General features: G+C 44.6%; 1 protein-coding gene across 2 annotated transcripts; it reads left to right on the top strand.

Moving 5' to 3' along the window:
- On the top strand, positions 1 to 22,251 carry slc9a7 (solute carrier family 9 member 7). Of its 2 annotated transcripts, XM_068743134.1 has the most exons (17): positions 82 to 271; positions 1,835 to 2,037; positions 2,533 to 2,610; positions 6,080 to 6,156; positions 6,267 to 6,379; positions 6,473 to 6,578; positions 6,917 to 7,058; positions 7,203 to 7,308; positions 7,643 to 7,731; positions 14,154 to 14,267; positions 14,450 to 14,561; positions 14,790 to 14,945; positions 17,365 to 17,431; positions 19,010 to 19,073; positions 19,761 to 19,843; positions 20,426 to 20,531; positions 21,988 to 22,251. In XM_068743134.1, exons 1-17 carry the CDS (start codon positions 106 to 108, stop codon positions 22,249 to 22,251), a joined length of 2,046 nt encoding a protein of 681 aa, XP_068599235.1. In that variant the 5' UTR covers positions 82 to 105. The 2 variants fall into 2 exon arrangements, with proteins under 2 accessions (XP_068599234.1, XP_068599235.1); XM_068743133.1 differs by lacking the exon at positions 17,365 to 17,431 and having other exon boundaries at positions 1 to 271; positions 14,790 to 14,943.
- The last annotated feature ends 24 nt before the right edge of the window (positions 22,252 to 22,275 follow it).

The raw sequence follows: 22,275 nt of genomic DNA on the forward strand, positions 1-22,275 counted from the left end.
ATGGACGCGCTCCGACATCCGAAGCGCAGCGCGTTGGACGCGACGCTCCCCGCGTGGATCTTCCTGGCCGCGGGACTGTCGGGACTGCGGGCGGAGGGCGACGGAATGGAGGAGCTCGCCAGCGAGAAGGAAGCGGAGGAAAGTCACCGCCAAGACAGCGTGAATCTGCTGACGTTCATCTTCCTGCTGACCTTAACCATTCTCACCATATGGCTCTTCAAGCACAGGCGCGTCCGTTTTCTCCACGAAACGGGGCTGGCGATGATTTACGGTGAGGCTGATCGGATTATAGGTGGAACGCACAAACACCCACACGCACACTCTCTCTCTCACACACACACACACCGCATCCCGCAGGCTCTGCGTGATTCAGCCTCCTTGCGGCTGGCACAGAGGTTATACAAGACGAAGCTGGGAGATGCGGAGATGATTCAAATCCACTGACGCGCATCTCTTGCGTTTCGCCGGCTCACGTTGCCGCGGCCAGTAAGGCCAGGTGCTGGCTCGGTTCTCCACTGACTGGGAATGGGAACCGCAACCCCCGACATATGTCGGGAATCCACTGAGCGCAATGTAATAAATCAGATTAGAGCAGCATTTGTGCATATGCTGTAGCCTTATTTATCTCCTATGGGAACAGTGAGCTGTTAAGTTTATTCTTGGGCGATGAGGGGGAAATGTTTAAATTACAAGAAACACAGGCTCACCAAAAAAAAAAGAAAGAAATCTGATAGTTAAAGCTTCCAAAATCAGGACACACAGGACGAGGACGGCAGAGATCATTCGGGTGATCACGCAGAGGGCTTCGGGTTGGCGGCATTCACGAGACAGAGAGTTGTGGTTCCTTGCAGATGCACAGAAGAGACACTGCAAAGCGTATTCGAGGTTCACTTTCACCAGAGCTGAAGGCAAAATGAAAGTCTTTCCCTGCAATACATGATGAAAGTCATGTGACCGGGGTCTGTAACGTGCTGCCACAATGATTAACAGCACGCCTGCGTCTGCTCTTCATTCAATAGCTCAACAGTGTGGTTCCAGTTAGTGGTGCAGATGTCACTCATTAACAGACGGCTTCACATGAGAAAGACTTTGACTTGTTTTGAAGCGCTCTGCAGGTCAACTGTGCTTTGACACTCTTCCAGTTCAGCTGCCTTTTGTGGCGTCATCGTGTCCTAAAGGTGTGGGGGGGGGGACCGACACTGATGATTTTACATTGGGACACACTCCTTCCTCCCTGATGTGCTAAAGTCAATGCTTGTTGCGTTAGAGCCCCGTCTGTTTCTTTGGACCGACACCGATGCAGATGTGCTGCCAAGTGGGAACCCAAGTTGTCACGTATTGATTTGCTGTCGAGCAGCCTTTACAGGAAGCCTTGTTTTTCAGTTGGTATATGCTGAGCTGCCTGCTGAGACGGGATCACGGAGACCAATCGATGCGTGTCATATGTTAATGGCGTCAAAAGATCACCACGTTTCGCCGGGTCGACCTTCCTTTTCATTCTTTTTTTATAAAGATAGTCTTTTGCTGTTGTTTCTTTATCAGTAACCCCCTGATAAACGGCCATTGTTTGTTGAGTAGGACAAAACCAAGAGGGTAGATATGCATGAGGCGAACTCTCTGATTGGGAGAGAGAGAGAGAGAGAGAGCACAGCGCTGGCAGCGTTGCTTTTCAGTGTGTCTCACCAGATGATTTATGTTCTAAAACCCGCTTGCCTCATTCCCTTCTTTCTGGCATTTAGTTCTCCCGACAGCGTCTATATTTTCTTCCGTTTGCAGCAGGAAAGCACGAAAAACCTTCCCCAGGACTGAGTTTTGTCTCCTTCGATTCCATCAGGTCTGCTGGTCGGTGTGATCCTGCGGTACGGCATCCCTGCCACCAGCTACCACAACAAGCCCCCCCCGAGCTGCACGCTGAGCGAGGGGCCCGTCAGCACCTTGCTGCTGAACGTCAGCGGCAAGTTCTTTGAGTACGCCCTCAAAGGAGAAATCAACTCCCGAGAGATTAACAACGTGGAGCAGAATGACATGCTGCGGAAGGTAACAGTCATAACCCTCAGAGAGCGCGGACCTCCACCATGGGTGATTAGAGCCCCCGTTAGGTCACTTCACGTCAAAGCCACAGTCCCAAGACAGACTGACCCTAATGGAATTACTCCTCGGGCATGATCCGAGCCCGAGGATCTGGCATTGCATTACTGATTTTACAGTTATTGAAGAAAAGCATTCCTTCTTTTTAAACCATTTATTCAGTACGTTTGAGGATTTGCTCCAGATTACAGACATAAACGGTCCATAAAGGCCTTGTGAAGTTCAATAGAGCAGAAAAAATGCATGATATTTTAATGGGTTTGATCTTATGGGTTTGTTAATGTCACATGCCCACCCCACCAATCCTGCTGCGACCAAGCAAACACCAGGGGAAACATAACGATCCGTGGTGGAGGTGAAAAAAAAACCTGAATACATGTTTACATTTTTGCCAGCTGTACCGCTCTCACTTTTTTTTATTCTCTCTCTCTCTATCTTTTCCAGGTGACGTTTGACCCGGAAGTCTTCTTCAACATTTTGCTGCCCCCAATTATTTTCCATGCTGGGTACAGTCTGAAGAAGGTGAGCGGGCGTTTGTACATTAGCACTGGTGACTCTGTCAAAGCGACATGATGGCGTTTGGTGAGCCACAGGTGATATTTTCGGACAGATGCTAAGCTAGGGAAACCTTCACTGGCGCACAAACAGAGCGTTCCTTCCGGAATATAAGCTTTCTTTGCGAAGGGAAGTCCTGAGCCGTTGGCTTTCATTTCCTCTTTTCCCGTCATTGATGCTGGTACAGACAGAATAGGAAGGGTTCTGCTTTTGACTGTTGAGCAACAGATTTGTTAAATTAGGACAATCCACTGCTCTTCAAATTTGTATTCCATGTTTACAGGTATGAGAATTTCCTCTGCAGCAGCAGGAGCTTCTTATGCTTGGACTGATGGAGAATGAAATGGGGTTTTTTTTAACAGTTGGTGTCATCTGATACGTTTTCATTAGGATTACATCAGGTTATATGAATGAGGGGAACTCTCCTCTTGCAGATAACCTTATCTGCTTGTCTGACCCTGTGTGGTAGCTGAGTGGATTAGACTGATTTCTGCCACATCAGCAGCCTGGATGACACTCGTTTGATGAAGCCTTTTATTCCCAAACATCTCAGTGACTGTTAGATGAATTGTTCTGGCTATTTGTTTAGATATTCTCATCAGGCGGTATTGATACTGACTCAAATGTAAAATACCCATCAGTCTCCGTTGTAGATTTGTGTTGATAATCAAAGGCTAGTATTTTCCAACATGCTATAATAAAAATGGTGTAAATAGTCAACATGCTAAACGTCACATTGAGGGAGCACAGAGCGAAGGGCTTTAATCTCATACAGTTGGGGGAAGCAGAAAAACAGAGTCAATAAAAGCACAGTGGTTTCACTACAGGAGTTCAAATCCAGCACCAGTCTAATCTATTAGAAGTCCAAACGTAGGCGGAGCCGGAGAACAGCGTAAACGAACGACAAACACAAGACGAAAAGCTCACAGCATCCCACAAGAAACCCACTCGCATGGAGGGAATCAACTGGACTGTGTGGATACGAGCGACGATGAAGCAGCACAGAACCCACTCGCTCACAGAGGACTGTTAGATATACAGATGAAAGGTAATCTAATCTAATCTAAGGAAAGCTAATCAGAAAGGAGATGATCAATAAATGTAAACCAAACCACCACGATGGAGACATCATTTACCCCAAAGAAGTACAACTGCATAGAGCTGAACGTAGCTGTATCACCTTACCTAGTTATTATACTGATTGTATACACTCTGTACTACAAACAGTACTACGATGTAGTTATAATAGCTTCTGTGCACGTCAGACAGTGATGCAGTCTGCCTCCGTGGTGTGGGCCGGCCTTCAGCCCAGCTGTAGAAGGTTTATAAAGCATGGCCGAGCCTTTGTTATAATATTGTAATAAATACCGGTAGTTGTTTTTGATCTGTGGCTGCTTTACGGGTCCTGCTGAAGGAAGCATTGATTGGTGTCATCCTCTCCATCAAAGATGAGGCGTTACGAGGGTCAAATGATCACGGGACTGTTTGCTTTAGCTGAAATGGCAGCAGTGTGACGATAACGTGCCTCAGTGGGGCTTTACTCTCTGAGTGATGTCTAGTTCGCCATGGAATTTGCTAAATCCTACAGCAGGAATTAGAGAGCCACCGTTTTCTATTGCAGTCGGGGGTTATTGTGAAGCCTGAATTTGGAGAGACAGACAGGAGCGTGCTGCTTGTGTGTCTCTTTGGTCATTAACTTGTTGATTCAGTTCAACTGTGGTTGAGCACAGGACTGTAATTCATCCACAGTTAGACATAACCAGCTGCTGTAAATATGTCTGTCCTGACATAATTGTCACGGCAACCATTCTTCTGTTTGCTTAATTCTTTGTTGTTTATACAAGAAACTCGTATTCCGGAGTGATCCTCAAACATTAGGTTCTCAGCTATGAAAGGGATCAGAAGAGACACTTTTGTTATGGAACGAGTTTGCTTTATAACCAGTTAAACAGCGTGTGTGTGCATGCAGTGTCTCTAGGCCTGTTTGACAGGGAGCAACACACCGGAGGCCTTTATTGATCTGCAGTTGAGGGAAGGGTTTGCCTGGTGTAAACCCTGCACGGTGTCGGACGACGGAAGAGAAATGCTGCAGAGCAGATGGAACCTCGTTGTGTATCGGGTTTATTGGCAACATTTCCTATTTGTCGGCTGTTTGTAAAAAAACAACAACAACAAATCCAACAAGAACAGTTTGAATCGCTCAATTCAACAGCTTGCAAAGCTCCTTTGAACCAATACCCGCAGCACAGGATTATTGAACGCCGCACATTCAGTCATTACAGCACACACACGTGCAAATCTGTTGGCACCAGCGGTTTGTCTGGAGGAGGAAAGATGAAGCCTATGATGAAAGGAGCACTGCCCACGGTGAAGCATAGCAGCGGCTCTGTGATGCTCTACGGCGCCCTCAGACACGGGAAGCCCGGCAGCGTCTAGAGCAGGGGTGGGCAATTCGTTTTTCCATTGGTCCACATGAGAAACAGAAATTATTCTGGAGAGCCGGGCAAAAAGGCTGAACTCAATTCTGCATAATATTAATTGTATTTCTTTATTTTAAAAAGCAGTAAATAGCATTGTTTTGACATGCTTGTAAGAGGATACTGTATATATAATTAAGTAATAAAGAAATGAGGTTGCCTTACAAAAAATGTCATTTATTCAATTACATTTCTCAAAACAATGTTTTTTGTATGGTATGGCGCTCTCTGATCCTGAGCGCCGTATGTAGCCGGCTACATATGGAGCTGTCCAGTGCTGAAGTTTGCCTTCAGGATCGGCACTGGACAGCTCCATATATATCCCACTACCTGTGGAGCTGTCCAGTGCTGATCCTGAGCGCCATTTGTAGCCGGGATCAACATTTCAGCCCATGCTGGAAAAAACTAACAAGTTCAAATAATGTTCAATAGTCACCGCCAGCAGATTATTCATTTCCCGACTGCAGCGTTTTGCTATTGTTATTGCCATGTTGCTGAATTTTTCCGTTTGATCAGTTCACTACTTCAGTTACAAACATTGCATATTCAATTGTATAGTTGTAAAAATATATGGATAGATTATTGCTGTTATTATAACATAAATCCTTTCGATTGATCAGGTTAAGAAAACCACACTACTCCATCGATTAATAATCAAACTTATTCAAGTAAATATTAAATAATAAATAAAGAAAAATATCATCCAACATAAGTTATGGCATTAACTTTGTTCAAAATTCTTTTGTCATAGTTGAGAGGGGCAGAACTGCAGTACAACCAACAGATGTGGGCTGATGTGTGACAGATGCGGCATTTTACAAAAATAAATGTCTGCACACAGCTCTCGCGGGCCACAAAAAATGATTTGGAGGGCCACATTTGGCCCCGGGGCCTTGAGTTTCTCACATGTGCTCTAAACGTTTGCTTGACGTGTATTTTCTCTACTCGTCTTCATCCAGAGACACTTCTTCAGGAATCTGGGCTCCATCTTAACCTATGCATTCCTCGGCACTGCCATCTCATGTTTCGTCATTGGGTGAGTGTCTGCCTTCTGTTCGTGACATGTCGGGTTCAAACCAGGAGCTCGATGATCTTGCTGTCCGGACATCACACCAGTGATGCGCTCCTTTTCTGCTTTATCACCAGGAATCTGATGTACGGCGTGGTCAAACTGATGCAGCAGGTTGGACAGCTGACTGACAAGTTCTACTACACTGACTGCCTTTTCTTTGGTGCCATCCTCTCTGCCACAGACCCCGGTATGACCCGTGCAGGCCAGAGTTGTTTGGGTTGAGGCTGTCTGTAAAACAAATGGCCGATGGAATGTTTTGTATACCTTGCTGTCTCTGCAGTGACGGTGTTGGCCATCTTCAATGAGCTCCACGCAGATGGGGATCTCTATGCTCTGCTGTTTGGAGAAAGTGTTATGAACGATGCAGTGGCCATTGTTCTCTCATCGTAAGACACGTTTCTTCCTTTTCAGAAACCTGCAGGATTTAAGCTTCCATGTTTTGTTTTTTTGACAAGATAGATATCTCTCTGTGTGGTTTTGAGCTTTTTTTGCTTCCTGATGGTGAAATTCAAGTCATGTGAGACAGAGCAGAAGTTCCCCTCCACAGATAGAGAGCTCTTTGTCTCCCTCTAGTGGAGGATGTCAGATCAATCATTAATCGAGCTTCCATTGCCTTTGCCTGATTTCGTCTCCTTATGCATTAATTCATGTAGAAGTGCAAATGTTTTGAATAGTTTTATGGCACACTCTGACGCCTGCTCTCACGTGTTGTTTGATATTCCAGGTCTATCGTGGCTTATCAGCCCAGCGCTGCAAACACACACATGTTTGATGCCGCAGCCTTTTTCAAGTCAGTGGGGGTTTTCCTGGGTATTTTCAGCGGCTCCTTCGTGATGGGTGCGGCCACAGGAGTTGTCACGGCTCTCATATCCTTTCTCTGAAGCCTGCTTCACAGTATAAGTATGATGTCTCATTTCCAGATTTATTTGCGTATTGCAGGGTGCCTTATGTGCCTTATTTGTGAGTCGTAAAGCTCCTACTCAGTGTTGTTCCTTAATTTCCACCTCCACGTCACCAAGTTTACGAAGCTGCACTGCTTCCCGCTGCTGGAGACGGCGCTCTTCTTCCTCATGTCGTGGAGCACCTTCCTGCTGGCCGAGGCCTGCAGGTTCACAGGTGAAAATAGCGAAAATAGAAAAAGACCCTTCATATTGTGTATGTGTGTGACCTAAAGGAACTTAAATGCTGTCTGATCAGATCAGATTTGATCTTGTGTCCCACTATTTGAGAGGTTATGGTCTGTCCACATCAAGGCAACCTGGAGTTTTTTCTGGTAGGAGCATCTGTATGAAACTCGGCTCGGAGTTTAAACTGAAGAAATGTGGCTGTGATTTAAACAGAGATGTTAAAGCCAGTCATCCTAATTATGCTGCCCTCCCTGTTCAGTGCGCTGTGTGCTTCATTGTATTCAGCATTGTGTGTGTGTGTGTGTGTGTGTGTTGTCCCCTAGGTGTCGTGGCTGTGCTGTTCTGCGGCATCACACAGGCTCACTACACCTACAACAACCTCTCTGAAGAGTCCACGAAACGCACCAAGCAGGTAGAGTCAGCCTTCTTCCTGCTCACGCAGCAGCCTTCGTTGTTTATTTGTTCATTTGTTTGGGCTGTTTGAGGCCCATGAGTGTAGAGAACATTGTGCCGATGACAGATGGCTTAGTGATCAGCCTGCTGGGAGCTTAATGGGAGTTGTCCGAGGACATCCCTCTAGCTTCCCAGCGGGGTTCAGTTTGACAGGCAGGGTACAGATTAAGGCGTGGACATTGTGCAGCGGGACACGCTTTGGACCAGTGTGTGGCAGGCGTCTTTTAGAAGTTACACATTTGCAACGTTGAGGTTCAAACATCTCGGGTGTCTATGGCTATGTTCACGCTCCAGGAAAAAAAAGTGACCACACCTAATTTAGTTTTTCTCTTATTTAACCCAGATGTATGTGTGTGTGGTTTTTTTTTCAGGACGGTGTGAAAGCAAATGTCATCTTTTCTGAACTCTTTTCATACGTGGTCCTAAATCAGGGGCAAATCTGATTCCTGCAGATGTGAAAGCAGTGTGAACAGTCACATCAGAATAATGTGTGTCTCAAAGGCAGTGTGAACGTAGACCACCGTCTGTCTGTCTGTCGGTTTGTCTCGTGTCTCTCTCCCAGAGTGAGATAGATAGTCGTGTAACTATCCTGGTAACCTTGGAGGTGTTAGGGTTATTGTTTTATTTTCATTGTAAAACTGTAAAGATGGAGGAAGCCACAAGGTTTTCCCATAGGAAAACTTCCCTTTGTCTTTAGTTTCATCGAAGGGGGTAGGGATCTATGTAAATACCTGGGACAACCTACTTTCACCGTGTGAATAAAAAGGCCGAGAGGTCTCGGGCGAGGGGTCTTTTGTTCGCAGCCGCTGGGCGAGCAGGGTCCCTCCTTACCGGTAAAGTATCGAAGTTTGTCTGCCTGATTCATTTTGTGTGCGTTTAATTATTTCTTACACAGTGTGTCGGGGAATAACCCCTACATAAGTTGGTCCTTCGAGGTGCCGGCGCTCAATATAACCGACGTCTCCGAGCCGCGGTGAGGAAGCTGAACGTGCACGCGCTCCGACGGAGCGGATCTAAAGTCCAGTGGAGCAACTTCTTCACTGGCCAGCCTTTCTCTTTCGGTTCGCCGACGGACGGTTTGACGAGCCCGAACAGCGATCCTACGCACGTTTTAAAGAAGGTAAGACAAACTTGTGTTAAAGTACTGCAGCTGCTTTAACCCGCGCTGGTCGCGCAAATAGTTACGCGCGTGCGGGTTCACGTGTATGGGTTACGCACACGCCGGCCGTGTGCATGAATAGTTACGCGCGTGCGGGTTCACGTGTATGAGTTACGCACACGCCGGTCGTGTGCATGAATAGTTACGCGCGTGCGGGTTCACGCGTATGAGTTACGTGCACGCCGGTCGTGTGCATGAAAAGTTACGCGCAAGAAGGAATCATTATTACAATGTTTACCTTAAAAATAAGTGAGATCTAGTCTGGCCAGAGGGGGAGGGAGAGAGAGAGAGCGAGAGAGCGAGCGAGCGGTTAGCCACGTGGGGAGTGTGTCTGTGTTTTGAATGCGTATTGCGTGAATGAAGTCTGAGCATTATTGGTCATCTGGCTGACGGTCCGTTAACGGCTGAAGATCATTTTGGATTGATATTGTTTTGGCTTATGAGGAATCTAGGTGGTTATCAATTGCATCGAAAACAATATTAGTTCTGAGCAAAAGCTCCGGTGAAAGGCTGAATTTGAGGCCTCATCTGGCTAGCTTGCTGTTCAGAATCTGAATATTGGTCCGTGAGAACTTTGTATTTTGATAAACCACACTCTGTATTTAGCATAATGGGGATTTGTAACGGGAAAAAGAAAAAAGAGCCTGTTAGTGAGCAACAGATCCCAACAGGGGACAAAAAATATATGAAATATCGCTACCCAGATTCTTCTGAGAATGTAAACCCTTGGGAAGCAAATTATGGATTCACTGGTCATTTGAAAGTAGAACCATTGAGGGGGATGCATATCCATATGAGAGTCAGAACAGAAAATGAACCAGTGAAGGAGGAAGTTGAAGGTTTACACCAGTTGTGGATTAAAGAGGAGATAGAAAGAACACACAACATGTTAAAATTAAATGAGCAGAGTGGCAAAGCAGGAGTGGATTGTTGGTTGGTAAGAATTGATGCAGGAATGGAGAATGCAACAAAAGGAAAAGGTGAAGTATTTTGGCACGATTTGGATGGAGAGGTGGAAGAAGAACGTCAAAGAATAAGGAACAAGAAGGCAACCAGTAAGTATGGGAGAAAGAACAAGGTAAGTGAAGCAAAGTGTTGGAACTGTAACCGAAGAGGACATTTTGCAAGATCATGCCATAAAAAGAAAAAAGAGGAAAAAATGTTTAACAGTTTTCAAAATGATGGAGAATGTTTCAGAAGCAGACAAAGACACGCCGCATGGTGGACGCTGCACAGAAACGTCATGCAGACAACAACTCCAAAATGGCGACCAGTTCTGCAGGCCTCGACTGGACATTCGTGCGAGGGGGGGGATATCCTTCCCTGTTGAAGATAGACATCTAGGAAAGTAGACTGTTTGTTTGTAAATAGATTATTTCTAGCAAAGAAGAAGGAAAAAGTGATGTTTTAGTAATTAAGGTACAAGAGGATGTTTAATGATGGAGGAGATTTAAGAAGGATTGAGAAGGTTGCTTGGATGGAGTGGAGAAGAACGTCAGGAGGAGGAAGCAGGAACTGGTGAGTATACGGAAAGTATTGAGAATGTGTGGAGGAACAGCTAAGTTGAGGAAAAGAAACCAGAATGTGGTAAGTGTTGGAAACGTAACATGTAAGAAATATGATGTGTAAAGATTGTTTTGAGCATTTCAGAAGAGACAAAGACGCAGCATGGCGAAACAGCATGCTGAGACCACATGGCACCTCCAAGATGGAGACCAGGACAACCACAAAATGGAGGCTTAAGCAGAAAAAGTCTTTGTGAATTCCAAATTAGCATGACAGAACCATCCATGTCTGTGCTGTGAGAGAGTAGCTGACTCTACGGCACAGCCATTTGATGTGCAAATTCTTCTGGAGACGCCTTTTGTTTGAGAGAGACCGGCTGGTTGCAGACCCATGTCCATGGTTTGTGGAATGCATAGCCACAAAAGGTCTTCTGAAACAGAGGGTGAATCCATGGAGACACGTAGCAGGAGTTCAGAGTTTGTTGATAGATTAAAAACCAAAGTAATCTCAGGATCTAAATAAAATCTAAAATAATTGGTGATGATTCAACGGCGGACAGGTAATTGCACAAACACACGCACACATCTAAAGGGACTTTTGACTACGGTACAAGACAGATAAGGAGGTTAGAGACTGACTTCAGACTGAAGGAAGATGAGACGACTAGAGACAGACTTGAATCAATTCAGATGTGAATTGGGAACTTGACATTTGTGAATATAACATGTAAATTTAATGCTTTTTCTACTATAGCAGGAGAGATCCCGGACTGGACTGGGAGCAGATAAACTCTGCCAACATACGGGTTCTCAATAGTGAAACATGAAATGAAGGAAGGAAGAGGTTCAAAGATTTTATCGTGTGTCAATAAAGAAATGTGTTTTGTTCTGAGTTGCGAATGCAGATAGCAGCTCCAGGAACACCAGGAGAGACTGCTAAGCTGTGATGCAGAAACGACAGCCAACGGAAGCGCTGTACGGTCGAAGGAACATCTCAGACAACAGCAGAGGAGAAGCCTGACGGACTGGAGGCGATGAACCTTCCAGCCAACGCATGGCAACCTCAATAGGAGCATCTCAGACAAGCATAGGGTGAGAGGCACATGGAAACTCTTTTGAACTTATTTCATCCCAAATTGAGTGATGTATATAATATGTTGTGAATATGATGTAAGAGTAGGAATTATTTTGAGACATTGTATAAACCAAGTTAGACTAATGCTGATAGAATAGACTCGATTTACTAATGGAAGCAAGTTTGAACCATGGACTACGTTCATAGTTCAAACAGGAGGGATTGCACAGCAGTAATTAAATCAATAATTACTCTGGAAGAATAAAAATAATACTAAAAAAAAAAAAAAAATGTTTGCTGTATATATGTGTAGAATCACTAAATCCTGTTCCAGTAGCCATAATAACTAGTTATAACGGTAATGATTTTGTGAATCAGGTGGTAAGGTTTGAAACAACACGCAGATCAGATGTCACTGTATATCAGAGCGCTAGGCTAGTGTAGAGAAGGCTAAAATGAGGTTTGGCCAATGCACGGAAGAAACCAAAAGCCATGGATGCAGTACATCGATTTGGTGAAGAGGAAGCGTTGAGTGAAAAGATGAAGCACACTCTTTCTGAACGATGTCCAGAGAGCAAATGATCTGCCGAAGTTTTTCTTTGTCCCGACAGGAGGGCGAATCTACAGAGCGTGTTTGGTGTCGGCGTCTTCATGGAAACCATCAGGAAGCAGCAGGCGGTCCGGACCGAGGAACGGAGGACCACTCAGGGTCATGCTGACGACACCAACAAGACGTGAACATCCAGAGTTCTTCCTGAATCCATCTGTTGCACTGCAGGAGGAAACGTCTCTTGCCAAACTGATCCAGAGATGCAGACAGGAAGTCTGATCAGAGAGAGGTGGTGAGAGATTGAATCACACTCATTTTAAGATCCGTGAGGAAGAGACCCTCACAGTGTAACGCAGGACAAGAACGCTGACGGTGAAGCTGAATCACTTTCAAGAAGATTTGCTGATGGACAAGGAACGAGAACAACCAGACTGACCTAACACCAAGAACAGTTTGCATATTCCAAAGTGTAATCTGTTTGAATGTTTGTCTAGAGATGTGTGACTAGAAGAACGTCATAAAGTAATTTATGCAGATTAGGAGAGTTTCATAGGAGTAGTTAACCAACACCTGGTATCGTTATACTATATTAATTGCAACTGTCAGTAATTTATGATTAAGTGGAGAAGCGTACGATGCAATTAGAATCCTAAAATAGATCAAATAACACTAATGAGCAGGATGTAGATTTAAATTCATAAACTAAATTTAACTAAACAATTGCTAATAGAAAGATAGGTTAACAATTATACTAAAATAGAAGTAATAAGTCTACAACAACGTAAAAGTGTCTAGGCATATGACTTTTGATAGCATTAGAGTAAGTAAAAGTAGCTAAATTCTAGTGACAAGTTGAGTTAATAAGACAGTAAAAGATTGTTATGATTATCCATCCATAACATAATATAGACATTGTAGTAATTTAATTTAGAGTTCAGAATGTTCCAGATGTGTTAAAACTTTGGAGCAATAAAGATAAAATAATCATGTCACTGTTTTCAAATTACAGTATAGAAAAGATAGTGCTGGTAAAATATTAAAGTAATTCAAACTAGGAGAAATATCGGTAATGCGCTAACGTAGGATTTGTGAATAAAGGGTTTGACAGTGACATTTAGATTGTGGAAATGAATGTTGATTGTTTTTGTACTGATTTGATTTTATGTTTTTTCATGTTTGTTTTCCTTGTTGACGATGAATGAGATGTTTGACATTGTATTAGGAGGATTGTTAAAATGCCTGGATTGGGGGTCGTTAAGATAATCGCAGGTGCAGCTGGATTGTGGAAGGAATTTTCCCGTTTGAAAGATGTATGCTATATGAAGATGGAATCTGCAAACTACGGGTTTTTCGCCTTCCTCCCTGATTCAGGTCAGATCTTGAATGTAAGAACTCAGATCATGAATGTAATAACTCAGGTATTGATTTTGATTGTACTGATTCTTTTTTATCATTGTTTTCTGATAGTTTAGTTCTAGTATAGTGTTTGAAGCATGTTTAGTTAACACCGAATGTTTTGTAGTAACCATAGAGATAAGGATGTTACAGTATAAATATTAGGCCATGTGAAATGAAAATTCCAGGAGGGAAATGTTAGGGTTATTGTTTTATTTTCATTGTAAAACTGTAAAGATGGAGGAAGCCACAAGGTTTTCCCATAGGAAAACTTCCCTTTGTCTTTAGTTTCATCGAAGGGGGTAGGGATCTATGTAAATACCTGGGACAACCTACTTTCACCGTGTGAATAAAAAGGCCGAGAGGTCTCGGGCGAGGGGTCTTTTGTTCGCAGCCGCTGGGCGAGCAGGGTCCCTCCTTACCGGTAAAGTATCGAAGTTTGTCTGCCTGATTCATTTTGTGTGCGTTTAATTATTTCTTACACAGTGTGTCGGGGAATAACCCCTACAGGAGGGGGAATAAAAACTGCTCCTGAAGCCTGTCTGGATTCTGAGGGAACACATGGAACACAAAGCTTCCAGGGAGAGGATTTCAACCAGCGCAGTGTGGGAATGCATGTCAAACTGAACCGAGCACGTGAAAGCTGTCTTACTGCTACTCCTCTAGGCTGATGATGAACGTTATGTTTTCCCTGCAGCTATTTGAAGTCCTTCACTTCCTGGCTGAGAATTTCATCTTCTCCTACATGGGTTTGGCTTTGTTCACCTTCCAGAATCACATCTTCAGCCCCATCTTCATCTTGGGGGCTTTTGTATCCTTCAAGGCCAAACTGTCCAACAGGTTTCTGTCTCATAGAGGATTTCTCCTCTGGTAAAAAAGAAAAGAAAAAAAAAGAATCATATTTTTCTGCTTTAATAATAAGTTCCTTTTTCATGTTTTACTTTAGTCCTAATCAATACATTGTTCAGATGACCTCTTGACCTTGCGTGCCAGATTGCCATATTCATTGGACGAGCTTTCAACATTTACCCGCTGTCCTTCCTGCTGAACCTCGGCAGAAGACACAAGATCAAGGGAAACTTCCAACACATGATGATGTTTGCTGGTGCGGTAAAAGGCTGACCGTGATTCTGCACTGCACTTTAGGATTATTTTCTATTATTGATTGATCATTTTTGATGCACTTGATTTGTTTTGCAAACAGTCTAAATCTATGAGATATAAAATTTACTGTAATTTGACAGGGATCGTTTTAGAATCCGTGACGTACTCTCAATAAGAATGCAGATTTTCTGTTAATCAACTCATTGGTTTTGGATGGGACCTTCTCCAGGTCTGCGGGGGGCCATGGCATTCGCTCTGGCCATCCGGGACACGGCCACCTACGCCCGCCAGATGATGTTCACCACCACGCTGCTCATCGTCTTCTTCACCGTCTGGGTGTTCGGCGGTGGGACAACACCGATGCTGTCCTGGCTACACATCAGGTGACATCATTTTGTGCTGTAATTTCAGTCCTCGCAGCAAAAAGAACTACATTTTCAATGTAATTAATGTGAACACCCTCAAAAGCTGATTTGCAGCTTCACACATTTGAAATCTAATTTCCTTGATTCTCTCCTTTCGTTATCTCGTGGCATCAGATTAATCAGATTAAGCCTGTAAACGACAGACTGCAAATAACGAAAACAAGGTTGTAACACATTTCTGTCGGTGCCACGTTCACCATTACAGTGATGTTTTTTAACCGTCGCTGAGTTGGACTCCGGTTTGCTGAGTTCAGGTCTGTTGTCTGTCTTTGTAGGACAGTTTGTTTTCTCCTGTTTGCCTGTATTTCCATGTGTTTATTATTATTAGTTGGAGTATTTTGTGCTGCCTGCTGGCTTCATCGAGATCTTGCGTTCAGAGATCTGTCCTCTGGCTGACTTTCCACGTCCCATGGTCTTCCTTCCCTAGAGCTTTCAACCCATCCATCCATTTTCTCCCACTTTTCCGCTTTGCAGACCACTGCAGTTGCTGGAGCCGATCCCAGCTTGCTATGGGCGAGAGGCGGGTTACACCCCGAATGCGTTGCCAGCCTGCAGGAATTTGTTTTCCTGCAACAGGAAGTCCTGCAGGTTTTCACACTTTAAATCTCCGAGCCACCGTACCGCCAGCTGTCCAGCCCAGAGGTGCTCCAGGTGATGGGATTGTTGCCACCGCTCCATCTGGGTGCTTGAAGCCCAGCCTCCTAGCTCTGACTTTCTGTCCATCATGACAAAGCAGATTATGGGCTGTGTGAGACTGAGTGAGCAGCCTCTGTTTAACGTGAGCAAGGCCTCGAGCCGAGCAGCAGCTGTGGTGTGTGTTGGGCATTTAGCATGCTGCTAAAATCTCCCAGATGGAGTCATTGCCATGGTAACAGAGACATGTGGTGCATGTCAGGCTGATCTCAGCTCAGATGCAGGCAGCATTCTCTCTGTATGCGTGTAAATCTACACATTTTCTTCCTCTTAATGCGGGATACTTTAAAGCTCCGAGGAACAATCGGACATTATATAATAAATGGCAGTAAACAACATATGACTGCCTGTTTACTTGCAGTTCGTTTACCTGTATTTAACACTGAAGATGAGCTTTTTAAGTGGGTATTCACTGCTTTTGTGAGCCTGGGGTGTGAAAAAGGTCCATTATGGTGATGCTGCGAGTTTGACTAGCAGGGATATGATGGAGGACTGGTGCTGGGATAGGAAGCATCTGGATTCAGCGGGGAAAGGGATTCGGTTCCTGCATTTTGATGACTGGTTCGTGAGCAGGCAGGCGCACAGCTGGACACCGAGGTCCGGCAGGGGAGCCAGAAACAGAGGAAGGAGAGAGCTGCTATTCCCTCAACTCCACTACTGTTGTTGCACTTTTAGCATCTTTGTTGGTGTTTGTTTGGAGCACATTGTTAAAACAGAATTAAACGTTGTAAAGAGTTAAACTGCTGCTGAATGGTAGTAAAAAAGGTGATTAGAAGAAGGAAGTGCAGCACTGAAAGAAGCAGAAGTTTTAATCTAAGAATTGCTGACAGGAAACAAAAAAAAAACCAAACAGCTCAGTAGACGCTGAGCTGAAACCACAACCCGGGATTCCCTCGGAAACATTCATGAAACACAACGTGATTGTGTCCTCACCCTTTTTCACCTGCAGCACAATGTAAAACAACACAGAGTCAATAACTCTAAAGTTGTATTTCATGAACGTAACTGTAAAAATGAAATCATTCGGCATTTTATGCCAGTTACACATCTCTGAAAAGTTGGAACAGGGGCAAAAAAGAAAAGCAGCACAGAGTGGCTTTATTCTGCAGCTCACATTAACACGGTTCAGTGTTCCCTTGCCTTTATGGGATGCATCCCTCTGCTCCTGCTCCATGTTCCGACACTCCCACTGTTAAATAAAATGCTCTTTGCTGCCTATGAAGCTGTACATTGAGATGTAGTTGCATCTGGGCCTTAATAAGATATCAAAGAGAAACTTGGATAATAAATTCAGTGTTGGCTTAACCAACTGCAGAGCCTCTGTGCCAAATCAGAGGATTCAAGCTTGCTCTTTTATGGCAGAGTCTGTTGCCAATTGCAGATTTCAAAGCGGCGGGTGCTTTTACCTGCTTGCGCTCTCCCCCTCCTCCTAACATGACTGCACCATTCTGAGGATGTGCTCGAATCTACTGTAAGAGCATATAGAAGACGTCCTTTCGTTATGTGACTCTAAAGACGAGATCGAATCGTGTTGATTTGGGACAAATCTCAGTTCTTTAAATAAACATCTAACATACGACACGGTTATTTTTAAGAACATAAAAAAGAACCACTAAATATAACACCTCGTGCTTCATCTTCAACGTGCTTGATGCTTGCGTGTGTGTGTGTGTGTTTGTCGATGTGACAGCGCTGGACGTGGCACAGCGTTGCAGGATGATCAACGGCGACATGGGAAATGGAAGTACTTCAGGTGTCGTATCTGACTGTGTCCAAACTCTCTGGCGGTAACTGGTGTTGGGGAAGTGTGGTTGCTTCAACTCTGAATCTCTCTTCTTCCGGCTCACTTCTGTTTTTCTGATAAAGGGGAACGCGGGATAGCTCATTCATGTCCTCACCAGAAAAAGGTGAACCCTGGACCGTGCTTCAGATGTCGAACTGAGTTGAAATAGATTTGACTTTTGTGGGTTTTGAGGCGAGCAGGTTGAGGCGCTGCTCTGGGAGGAGTTTCCCCGGCTGGGATCAAATCCTCCGCTGAAGGATTTCTCCATGTCTCTCCGGTTTATCACACAGCAGTGCAACGGACGAGTCACACACACACACACACACGCACGCACACACACACACACACTGCTGCCCTGGAGGAGCAAATATGTTTGAACTGGTCTCTAAAGTGTTTGCAGAATGAGGATGGAGAGTGAGTGAGAGCTCCTCCTGTCATCGCTGGAGGAGGGAGACGCTGGAGACTAGACTGTTGGTGATGAGTGTTTTAAATTAGTTTGAGGAGGAGATGTTCTTAGCTTTAGGGTTAAAGGTCAGAGCATGAATGACACTATTCTATGCGGCTGTTTATCAGAGATAATGTGTGCTGGGAGGGGCCTCTCTTCTGGGCCCCACTGCTAATCTTACAGTTCCTTCCCGATACAGCGATCGCAGCACTTGCACCTCTGTCTTTGCATGTCCTCTGACCTCTGTGCTGCTGAAGGTCCCTTGTGCAGCACATCAGGGCATAAACCCCAATATGCTTATCAAGCTGTTTGTGTGGAAAGAGGAAGAAACGTTCATTACTTGGTCTTAGAAACGTGTTGAGATTGACATTCTCATTTGTGTCACTTACAGCACTTGTTTCATCTCTACCCATGAAAGGCTGCTTTGGCCTCTGTCCACCAGGATTAGACTCAACTGCACCCAGAGCTTATGTGAATTAAGAGTGCCCCTTTAAAATCTACTTGTGTTCATGTTAATCCCGTCGGTAAGAGACACAGCAGGGGAATTATTCACGTCCAGCTGCAATGACTGGAGCGCTAATGGGAGCAAGCAGCACTTTGAAAAAAGTTTTGAAATTTCATTCCCGTTCATGCTGAGCTTTATCTGCAGCTGCTTAGCTTAGCTTAGCCCAAATAGTGAATGGAGGGAGTGTCGAGGTTGATCCCAGGTCCTCTTCCAGATGTGATCAAATATCTACAAATGTTACACCAACTCTCCAACACATATACTCACATTGAATGAAACAAACGATACACATCTTAGTCTCATATTTCTGAACTGTTTTCCTGTGTATGTGATTTGATTACTGGTGCTTTTAATTAGCAGCATTTTTTCAGCCACTAAATAATTTGGCAGTCCTTTAATGTGTGCTTTAAGCAGCTTCGGACAAATATCTGCTAAAAAAAAGTGAGAATAAATCTTCTTTCAGACAAAGCTATAAAGATGAAGGCAGTGCTCTATAGAGAAATCATTTGGGCTGACAAATGCTTCTGATTTGCATCGATCATCAAATTAAAACAGCGTTTTTTGAGTTCATATTTCCTTTTTGCTTTCACTTTTTCAGGGTTGGTGTGGACCCGGATCAGGACCTACAGTCCGGCGGAGACAGCTTCCAGGTCTTACAAGGGGTGAGGACGTCACTGAGGACTTATTGTGACTGCTGTTGTTGCTTTATCAGCTGAAACACTTCTACTTCTGCAATTTAATGCGGGCGTGGAGCTCACTCAGCACATCAGGAGGCCCATAATCTAGAGAAGTGGAGCTGAATTTGTGAAATGGCACAGCAGACAGATTGAAGTGGCGTGCACTATACGCTAAACACATCTCAATCATTTCGGGGTTTTTTTACTTTTAATGGTGAAGCTTATTTATTCTGCTAATTTTGATCCCACTGTGGCATATTAAGAGGGAGAAGTCACATTCGATTAGAGCTATTGTCAAATATGTTTGCATGAAGATGATTTAAGATTCAAAACAATGTATTTATTAGGACACTTAAATGACAAAAAAGAAAAAAAAAATTATTCAGATTTGTAATTTTGGCTCTGAATGAAGTATAAACTGCACATACACTTGGGAAAACTATAAAAAACGTATTTAAGGAATAAATAAAAAAATAAAACAACATAATAACCAGGAATGATGCAAAGACACACACATAACCTCACGTCTATGTCCCACGTCATGCTGGTCATCCTTTCCATGCCTCGCCCTCATATAAACCTTTGTTTTGACTTTGTTCACAATTAATGACTTGATGCTTTACCTGAATTTTTCTTCAGATCTTTTTTTTTTCTCTCCATGTGTTTCTTCAGGATGGCAGCCAGGAAGAAGGACAAAGTAAAACTAAGCAGGAGAGTGCTTGGCTCTTCAGACTGTGGTACACCTTTGATCACAAGTATCCTTTTGCATTCCTGCTTTACAGAAACAAAGATGGTATGTGTGTGTGTGTGTACCATATTCTCCTCATCCACTGAATAATCATCTGCTTTTATTGGGTCATATATCCACTCAGGATTGGCCTGTTTCCCTTTGTACTCTATATGATCTATATAGTCACAGTTGTTGTCTTTACTGCTCTGAATCACTGGCAGCAACAACAAACTCACCAGAAGGTGTTTAGCAGCTCGTGCTCTGCTTCCTCCCACCTGCCCTTTCTCAACAGCTGCCTCCCCAGGTGGCTGGTTGTAGCTGCTTTAGGGTGGAGCTGCTGTGTCATACAGCGGAAGCTTTCTCTCTGGTGACGTATGTTAGATACAGCCGGAGCGATCGGGCTGGAGTTCTCGCCTGCTGCGGCACCTCAGAGCAAAACTGCTAGAGGGCCCTGGTACAGGGGCTTCTGGGTACAGATTTGTTAGTCTGCGATAAAAGAATTCACTCCAGTTCATGATATGAAGTGGTACAGATATGATGCATTCATCTGCTCAAGGCAGATCAGACCTGCTGACTGTTCAGGTCATTCTCCTTAATGCCAGCCCAGTTACCTGAAGCCCATTCTGACACACAGCGGCCCACCCCTCACCTCCACCCTACCGGCCTGCTGCGGACCACTGGCCAGCTGTCTGACCAGCCCTCAGGCATATGAGGTGAGTAAACGCTGAACACTGAAGGAGGTCTAAAGGATCTACTCACTGCAAGTCACATGAGTTAAAGGACACGTGCAAAGAGAAGATGATAGCGCCCTACTCATGGCTGGTGCGTATAGTTTTCATCTGGTAAAAACATTGCTTAACGTTTCACAGATCTAATGTATTTTATACTTGATCCAGACTACGAGACATTTTACCAGCAGGAATAATTAAAATACGTTTAACTGTAGACATGTAGCATATCCCAAGTTTTGATGGTGGTAGAAATAAAATGCTGTTTGATTTTACTTCACCAGAAAATGACTTTTTAACTAAGGAATTCTGTGAAATCACTAATAGATGATGGTTTTCACTTCCTGCTCTTTGTTCAAATCTGAGCCTGGGGGAGCTCAGGAAGACTCTCTTTGCATACTGAAGGCTTTTCTCTCAGTAGAGTTGTCACACTATCAAAGTGTGTTCCCAGTGCCTGCCAGCAAACAAACAAAGCACATGGATAATGGACAGTCAGGAGGCCTCTGGGCATTCCACAGGCAGGAAAGACTCTTTTCAGCACCACCTCCACGATGATCGTTGTCCTGAAAGACGCCGTGCCGAGTGCACTCAAATATTTGAAACACAGAGACCTCCTCTGGATGGACGGCCACACCTAGCCTGGCAGCTTCCTTCTGTCATCCCTTTGTGAAATGCTTTCATTTCGGGCCTTCTGAACACAGCCCCCCTCTTCTCTGCTGAGCTGCAACATTTAAATGACATTTCGTTCCAGGAAAGTAGACACAGATTGTTATTAAAATCTAATTCATGGAGCGTGCGGTTCTGTCTTAAGATCTGCCCCTCCGATTTAATGCTGCACAGGAGCTCCTCGCCTCTTTGGATATGGCTGTCGTTAAATGTGGAGGAAATAAATAGTTCCACATAACTCTATTTCCTTTTGACTCCACAATGATCGAATGTGACCATATTCGTCCTTAAAGCTAGATGTAAGTGTTTAGTCCCCTTTATTTGTTCCTTTTCCTCTTTCCTCTGCTCGTATTAGCAGTGAAACCTTAATTTAGTTTTGCATTTCCCAGTTAGAAGGGATTATGTCATCTCTTTGTTTTAATCCCTTCATCAGAGTAATCCCTGCTGACCCAGCCAGTGTTGACTCATCCGGTTCGCCCCGGGGGGGGGGGCATGGACAGATCATTGATTGTCAGCCAGTCAGTTAGACCTGCGAGAACCCTACCCACAATACAGTGCAACGTTCAGTGCATACACTATTTCAGTATATAGTTGGTTTGTGTTACTATGCAACCGGTGGTTTCCTGTTTTTTGCAGCCGAGTCTCACAAGTGAAAGTCTCCTCCTCTGCTTCTGTGACTCTGCAACGCCCTTTTTGAGCCTTTGGACTGCACCACTCTGTGTCGCGCCATGTTCCCCATCCCTCCCTTCATGCTCTGTTGTGAATGTGTTTCCAGAACCACGAGCAGCTGAGGGATCACGACTCTGACCTCCTCCGCAGCGACGGCGACCTGACCTTCATGTTCGGCGACACTGCCATCACAGCCAACGGGGCATCTAGCGGTGGGGGGGATGCCGCCGGAGGGTCGGCCTGGGGCACAAATGGCAAAAGGAGTGGCAGCACCTCGGAGGAGGCGCTAGAGCATGAGCTAGACTTCCGCGAGCAGGAGCTGCTGAGCCGCGGCACACGCCTGGTTTTCCCCATCGAGGACAACGCCTGACCCTTCTGTCTTTTTGCCTGCACT

Source organism: Brachionichthys hirsutus, chromosome 9 (genome assembly GCF_040956055.1).
Source record: "Brachionichthys hirsutus isolate HB-005 chromosome 9, CSIRO-AGI_Bhir_v1, whole genome shotgun sequence".
NCBI lineage: Eukaryota > Metazoa > Chordata > Actinopteri > Lophiiformes > Brachionichthyidae > Brachionichthys > Brachionichthys hirsutus.

Coding starts and splice junctions, on each gene's coding strand:
- slc9a7 (XM_068743133.1), top strand. CDS start 1: ATGGACGCGCTCCGACATCCGAAGCGCAGCGCGTTGGACGCGACGCTC. Junction 6,380..6,472: donor CCTCTCTGCCACAGACCCCG/GTATGACCCGTG, acceptor CTGTCTCTGCAG/TGACGGTGTTGGCCATCTTC. Junction 7,732..14,153: donor CCACGAAACGCACCAAGCAG/GTAGAGTCAGCC, acceptor TTTTCCCTGCAG/CTATTTGAAGTCCTTCACTT.